Source organism: Ostrea edulis, chromosome 8 (genome assembly GCF_947568905.1).
Source record: "Ostrea edulis chromosome 8, xbOstEdul1.1, whole genome shotgun sequence".
NCBI classification, from domain to species: Eukaryota; Metazoa; Mollusca; class Bivalvia; order Ostreida; family Ostreidae; genus Ostrea; species Ostrea edulis.
The window spans coordinates 59579631-59588037 of record NC_079171.1 but is presented as its reverse complement, the minus strand read 5'-3'; the positions used below and the strand labels follow the sequence as shown (position 1 = coordinate 59588037).

Genomic DNA, 8407 nt, shown 5'->3' with positions numbered 1-8407 from the left:
ATGTAGGGATTGGTGTTTGCCAAGCCCTAAATTTGTATTCCTTATGAGAGTTTTTACATTTGTTATCATCATGTTTTTGTATTTTAGGGAAACTGACTTTCTACGAAATGTATGATACATTTTGATTATGATTTTTAGATCAACTAATTCAATACGCAATAGATTGTGCTGCGCATGACCCCCCTTTTTTAAATCGATGCAAGCTACTAACAAACAAGTTGATGTTACATGGGGTTTCAACAGTCTCTGCGGAAGTCAATATTTCGCAAATGTTATTGTCGTTATAACCATCTAATTCCTCACTACAACCTATCATTCTGTCAAGTGTTGTCTGATTGCTAATTTTAGTAACTGGTGTCTATTATGTATCCTTTATGTGATAAATATTGCAATCCCTTTATTGAGATGTGTTTTATCGTCTGTGACTCAATCTCCTGAAAAATTAAATTCATATTACATATCTTTTCTTGCACTGCAATTCCTAAAATGATATTGCGCGAAGCAACAAGGAGTCCACTCCACTTTATCATTCCCGGTTGCATTTTGGTGCATAATTCAATGCATAGGCAAGACATGGTATATGCCATCCCCAAACCTTTTTTTAAGTAGTATAATTGCAAATTAATTGTAGTGAAAACGTAAAATTTGACTCATATTTTACCTGAAAGATTAACCCTCACTCCATTAGCTTTGTATGTTTTATTTTCGCCTACTAAGAATTTTTCAGGCAGTTCAGAATTAGTATCCCCTTTTTGGAAAGAATGATGTATTATTCATATCGCATGCTTTCATCGAGGCGTTGTTGTTTAACTTTTTGCGAATGACTTCGGGAATTCCTAGTACGGATTATACACTAACTTATACAGAAAGGAACGTCAACTTCATCAGTAACAATCATTTTCTAATCGTATAGTTCGACGACGTGCACATTTAGAAATGTTCTTCAAAAAATCGAATAAACTTCGTATTCTTCTAATCTAGGAATCGGATATGCTAGTGAATATATGTGGTCCTACTGAAAAAATAAATAAAAAAGTTGTGTTTGGCAACACGACATTCTGCTAAATATTTACGGGTTACAACTTAATTATATGGACGTTGGCCTAGTGGTTTTCACGATACATCTTAAGAGCGCTCATACTGCCCCTTACTGCCATGGTAGATGATGTTTCCGCTAGTTCATGTAAACGTCCCCTCAAAATTGGTTGTGTAACAATGTGAGTGAAAAATAAAACATAAACCAACGTGTTATGGAAACACATGTCTACATATACGAGTTTAACTCTCTCTCTCTCTCTCTCTCTCTCTCTCTCTCTCTCTCTCTCTCTCTCTCTGGCTTCCTCTTTATCATTCTGTGACGCAGCCTGAAGTTCGATCTGTGTAGTTGTTAAACACGAATCATGTGGCTATATTTTGTACTTTCTCCAGACTGTTTATTATCTTCTGATTTATCACGTCCCATATTATAATGTTGGTCTAACCATTAATGTGCGGGCGGTCGACTTCACTAGCTTCGTGCAGTTTTTGATATGTCAGCGTATGGATCCCAGAGTTTTATTTCTTTTTCATTTGGTGTTTCCAATGTGCCTGTCCCATGTAAGATTAATAGTGATCATAAAGCCTTGATAATTTTATTCTACATTTTCTAGGGCATGACAAGGTAATTTATATGTTGTTGGTTGTAGATGTTTGTTCGTATAACGAGACACTTACGGAGATTGAAAATTATGTGCCATTGGCTTCCTAGTCCTTCAATATAAGTTCACTGTCTATTTTGCCCTTTCTTTTGTGGAACGGGAGACTGTTATCGACAAATAAGTTTTGTTTATGAAAAACTAGCTCTGTCTTGCATGTCAAATTTTGTAGGTAAGAAACAGCGAAGGACTTATAATTGACCCTTGTGGTGCATTAGAATTGACGGAGGCTTGCTCTAAACGGTTTCTTCCAATAGACGTTTGTAAATTTGAAATCCTAAAATTTCTTAAATCGACATTAATACCTATGGCCTTTTAAGTCTTTCTGCGACCCTGATCTCACCTCCGGTATATGTATGGTTTGGTGTTTGCCAAACTTATATTTACATTCCTTATGGGAGTTTTGCTATTCGTTGTCATCAATTTTTTGTATTATATGGAAAATGACTTTCAACGAAATGTATGGGATATTTTGATTATGATTTTTTTTAAGATTAACTAAATCGATATGCAAGAGCTTGATCTGCATATGGTCAGTTTTTTTTAATGGACGTAAGCTACTGACAAACAAGTTGATGGTACAGGAGTTTCAACAGTTTCAACGGAAGTCAACATTTAGCAAATGTTATGGTCTTTATAACCATCTAATTCGTCAATACAATATATCATTCAGTCAAATGCTGTTTGACGTGTTTCATACGGCTTGTTAGGTCGTTCTTGGCACACTGATTTTGACTTAGAATAACCCCATTTACCTGATCAGGGTATATGGCTCAAGGTGGGTTTGACCGGTCGACAGGGGATGCTTACTCCTCCTATGCACCTGACCCCAACTCTGGTGTGTCCAGGAATCCTTGTTTGCCCAACAATTTATTTTTTATTGCGTATAGGAGTTATGAGATTGATCATTGTTCATTATCTTAACCTTTCCTTTCTAAAACAAATCAAATAAACGAGACGAATGAAAACTTGAGAAACATGTTTCTATATGTATTGTCTCATAATAAAGTACTATTTCTAATTCAATGATTGGTATGATGCAGTGTGTAAAGGCGGGTTCTACGGCTGGAACTGTTCCAAACCATGCGGGCACTGTAAGACGGGGACATTCTGTAACCGTATGACAGGAGCGTGTCCAAACGGATGTCAAGATCACTGGAGCGGATCTAAATGTGACGGTAAGACTGTTAACTTTCAGTATGAGTAATCAAAGTTCATAATTAATATTGTTAATGTGTGATTATACATATTCAATCGCTTTGAATTTACTTCATCCGAGTTAATTTAGCACATATCAAATCTATATGCTTCCATTTCACAGATTTTTGATTAACTAAATATGATTTCGTAAAGTACATTCGCACCCTTATTGTTACAATTGCAATGTGATATGACCCTTGATCTGGATATGAAATATAAAAAGAATTAAGCCAAAATGGGTTATGCATATATGCACAAAAATATCTATATGGCGCGTAGCAACACATACTTCACTCCACTCTACCATTCCCGGATGTGTTTATGTGTATAATTCAATACATAAACATGTTAAATGTAATTCCATTTTTTTTTTTCTGACAAAGTAGTACAATTGTGAATTAACTTTAGTGAAAACGTAAAAAAATTAACTCATATTTTAACTGAAAGATTAACACCTGCCCAATTAGCTTTATATGTTTTATTTTCGCTTGCCAATAATTTTTCAGGCAGTTGTGAAGGTACCCCCCTCCCCCTTGTTGGAAATAATGATGTATCATGCATATCGTATGTTTTCATCAAGGCGTTGTTGTTTAACTTTTCGTGAATAACTTCGGAAATTCCTAGTATAAATTATACAATAACGTATATAGAAATCAACTCCACCTATAGCTGTAACACTCTTCCAATCATATAATTCGACGAAGTTCTATCATAAATAATTGGTTATACTGTTCCTTTTCATTAAAGGGGTGGGGGTCAGGAATCCAGAAAAGTCATACATTCTTAAAATAACAATCTCTTTTTTTTCCATTATCAACATTCATTAGAAAGATGCATACATTGATCAGGGGTGAAAAGAGATTGAAAATTCTGAAATTCATTCAATTAAACTATACTATGCCTATGACCGGTGAAGATAACGAACATATATTAATATCATACTCCTATAAGTAATACAATATAGAGATCTGTGCAAACACGTACCCCTTGCTGTACCAAACATTGGAGCAGGTACCTAGGAGTAATACTAATAATAAGGATAATGGTATTGTTATTATTAGTATTATTATCATCAATGCTTTATTTAGAGAAGGTAGCCCGATTAGTACTCCATACTATTCTTCCCTGGGGCCTTTGAAACATAAACAATATACTCATAGTGATGCGTATAATCAAAGTTCAAAGATACGGTTAAAACGATGTATTCCGCGAGCATATACAATATATAGCACACCGGTATTTAAAAGAAATATGAAAGTTGATATTCATGGGATGGAAGAGGTGCATTTAGTACAATAAGGAAATTTATACATACGTAATCACACACACATAGACGCTACAAATTTTGAACAATGCAAGGTGAAGATAATGAACAGTGATCAATCTCATAACTCCTACAAGCAATGCAAAATAGATAGTTGGGCAAACACGGACCCCTGGACACACCAGAGGTGGGATCAGGTGCCTAGGAGGAGTAAGCATCAATATGATACAATGATGTAATATAATCCATTCAAATACATTTAACCATCCCAACGTCAGAAACGAGGGTTTGATATATTATCAGTTGCTGCGTCAAGAATGTTTTAACACTGCATTTCCCAGTTTAAGAAATTTTTCAATGTTGGTTTTAGATGCATCATTCCAAGCCTTCGGACATTAGTTAATTGAGGGTAAAGGATAGACGTTATAGAATATTATAGGGAAAAGAATTGCAATTTTACGCACCATAGATAACTTACATGTCACAGAATTACAAACACAATCTACATGGCAGCCATATTGAAGAGATTAACATAATACAACCTGTCAAAACCCATCTAATGAATTTGTTAAATTCGATTAGCCCTAGTTTGCTGCAAAAGAGTAATCGACAAAATGTTGGAACTAACGTTGATTATGCTTGAAAGTGAAGGTGTAATATATTGTATGATATAAGCGCGCTGAGTTTCTTTAAACACATATCTTTTTTATATGTTTATGTTCCTAGCTATGTGTAGAAACTCTGGGAACAATTTGAAAGACAAATCTCCTTAACTTTAATCGCTTATCTAACACAGTGTGTATAGACGGGTTTTATGGACTGGCTTGTGCTGAAACATGCGGAGACTGTAAGTCAGGGACCTTCTGTAACAGTATGACAGGAGAATGTTCAAATGGATGTCAAGAGCACTGGAGCGGATCTAAATGTGACGGTATGACTATCAAGCAAATTACGTTAAATTATTGAGACTTCTGGTTCAAAGAAGTCGAACACCAATTCAAATAACTAGCCAACAAGTACTGTTATTATTTCTCTGAACTATATTTGATATTTTCAATTATTGTCAATACTTTTCCTGGATCCATATAATAGGTATTATCATATTTACTTGTCTATGATATTATAATCGTGAATTAATTAAATATTTAAATGATGCATATATGAAGTAAATGAAACCGTTTGATACAAAAACACATCTGATAACAAAACCGAGTACTTTAATGTTCAATGATTGATATAATGCAGTGTGTAAAGACGGGTTCTACGACTCAAATTGTTTCAAACCTTGTGGACACTGTAAAACGGGGACATTCTGTAATAAAGTGACAGGGATGTGTCCAACTGGATGTCAAGATCACTGGAGCGGATCCAATTGTGACGGTAAGATAACGAATTTTGAATTAGTATTATTCTTTCAAAATGATTGCTTATCTTAATTTTGTATTGGTATTCAATTTCTGTATATAATAAAAATATCGTTCAGTCTTGACAAGCCACAACCATCTATTCAAAATCCCGAGTTGCACTTTCTTTAACTGCATGTACCATTGTTGATATTTGAACAAAATATCAAGATAGTTGTTCGAGATGACACTCCCAATGTAGCCTTGTTTTAGCATGGAAGGATATGGGAAATGAATTGGTTTATTGTCTACTATCATGGTATCTTCAAGCCAGCAGATCAAATAACGAAATCGTTGACTTCGATTGGAGCCAGTGTACGTTAACGGAGTGTTTATGAACTAGGCTTAGATTAATAATAACCACTGAACAGGACCTGAAAATTATATACAACATATCTTCTCTTTCTTTTACCACATGTGCATATATCTATTTTATTCTTTTTTTTATCTCAGCATTATATAAAATGTGTGTGAACAAATTGAACAAATTGAAGACCATTTTTAAACATTTTAATATGGACTTTTATTTAGTGTGCAACGATGGTTTTTATGGACCTAATTGCTCTGAGTCATGTGGCAATTGTAAGACGGGGACGTTCTGTAATAACATGACGGGGGCGTGTCCTAATGGATGTAATGATCACTGGAACGGAACTAAATGTGACGGTAAGACCATCACATGTGTTTATGTAATTAACATTTTAGTTATTTTATTTTAAATACGTTAAACACTTTGTTTTGAGCCTGCATTTATTGTCATTAAGTTTAACTGTTGATTAAGTTCCAATTTTAAGTTTCTTTAGGGTTTTTTCTTGCATCCACACATCCACACTACACTTGTTTGTTATATGATGCCCATCAACAAATATAGTCTAAGTTAATGTTAAGTAATAAATATAGACGCCAATTAATCCATTAGAATAACATAGCTAATTCCCTTTGCCTTTCCTAATAATAGAAATTTAAGTTATTTTCAATGATTACTACATTTCAGTATGTGAAGGCGGGTTTAATAACCGGAATTGTTCTAAAGTATGTGGGCATTGTAAAACAGGAACGTATTGTAACAACATCACAGGGGTGTGTCAAGAGGGATGTCAAGATCACTGGGGCGGACCTAAATGTAATGGTATGACAATTAACTTTTCTCAAAAATTATAATTTTACCTGAACTTTGCGTTTCAATTTCATTAACTTTGTCTCATTGAGTGTTTGATTAAAGTATACCGCTATAAATGTATCTGAAAATTTCAATTGTATACTACCCGTACACTTTTAAGTAACATTGTAGCTTATTAATATAAACAACGAACTGTGGAGATGGGGAACAGCGATCAATGTCATAACTCCTACAAGCAAATCGAAGCTCATCAACACTTACCTTTATACGTGGAGATTTTATCAGTATGTGTTTAAAGTCCAATTCGTTCCAGCTCATTTAACACACAGCACATCTAAACACCTTGAATTAGTTTACCTCCTTCTACAGTAGACTTCATAAACTGAGTGTGGAATTACTGTAAATGTATTACATTTGGCTGTGTATTCTCTTTAGCGCCTTTGGCGGAACGCAGCTTCCGCTAAATCAAGTACATCGCTAAATGTCATCCGTAAATCTAGATGTTTAAAGTAATTCAGGAATGCGCTAAATCAAATCTACGCTAATTTGTTGAAAAAACTATTTCCGCCAAAAATCGTACACGCCAAATATAATACGTTTACAGTATTGAGAATCAAATCATTATTATTGATTTAGTTCACCTGAACAAGATTTTGCCCCCACAGCGGTTGTGAAATGTCAACAGGGGATGCGTATTCCTACTAGGCATCTGGTCCCACCTCTTGTATTTTCAGGGATGCGTGTATGCCCATCTTACTATTTTGCATTGCTTATAGGAGTTACAAGACCACTGTTCGTTATTTTCACCTGTCATCATTCAAAAAATGCAAAATGACACTTAAACTTTTCTTAATGTTAGTGAAATGACCCGAAAATGAATTGTTGCAACGTTTCATATAATAAAATTATTTCACTATCAACTGCATGTACCATCCAACGGACTACGTAATGTATAAGTTACACTAGGTTCAGTCTAGGTTACTTTAAAAATGTATTTGGACAAAATATTTCCAGGTTCGATTTCACAGTATTCATTGAGCAGGAGCTTAAAATTTCATTCAAACATATACTGTCAGTTCCTTTAAACGCATGCTTATGAAATGTGTTTCATACATCCCAATTGCATTACAATTTTGAAGGAGAAACCTTAACCATATTGTACCAGAAATATGCTTCAAGTTGTGCAAATCAAATGTGGATTCTCAAACTAACAACATCAAAACTTCAGATATATCAACACTTTGCACGATATTTCTCGAAAATAAACCTTCACTTTTTGACATTATGAGCAATTGTTTCATAAACAACAACTCTACTTTAGATTCCTTGAAAGAATTACGAGATTGACCACTGTTCGCTATCTTAAATTTTCATCGAGAGAAGCTGAATAACTTGAAGACAATTCTTTTGACATTGTAGTCAATACTATAATTTAGTTTGTGAAGAATGATAACACGGACTGAATTGCTCTGAATCATGCGGATGTAATAACGGGAGGGGGGGGGTATGACTAGGGTCGAGTGAAAACATTTTAACCATGTTTTCATATGCAATGATACATGTCATAATTTTAAAGTTCATTGATTGGTATTATGCAGTGTGTAAAGAGGGGTTCTGCGACTCAAAGTGTTCCAAAGCATGCGGACACTGTACGACGAGGACCTTCTGTAATAACATGGCGGGGACGTATCCAAATAAATATGAAGATCACGTGTTTTATTCCATG

At 34.6% G+C, this 8407-nt stretch overlaps 1 protein-coding gene across 1 annotated transcript in view; it reads left to right on the top strand.

The window, feature by feature from the left end:
* Positions 1-2462: 2462 nt before the first annotated feature.
* The window catches only part of LOC125660789 (multiple epidermal growth factor-like domains protein 10), a 121214-nt gene continuing 115269 nt past the window's right edge, over positions 2463-8407 (top strand). The window contains exons 1-4 of the mRNA XM_056147740.1: positions 2463-2472; positions 2738-2872; positions 4955-5089; positions 5404-5538. Of these exons, the coding sequence (XP_056003715.1) occupies positions 2463-2472; positions 2738-2872; positions 4955-5089; positions 5404-5538 (415 nt within the window). The remainder of the gene's footprint in view (positions 2473-2737; positions 2873-4954; positions 5090-5403; positions 5539-8407) is intronic.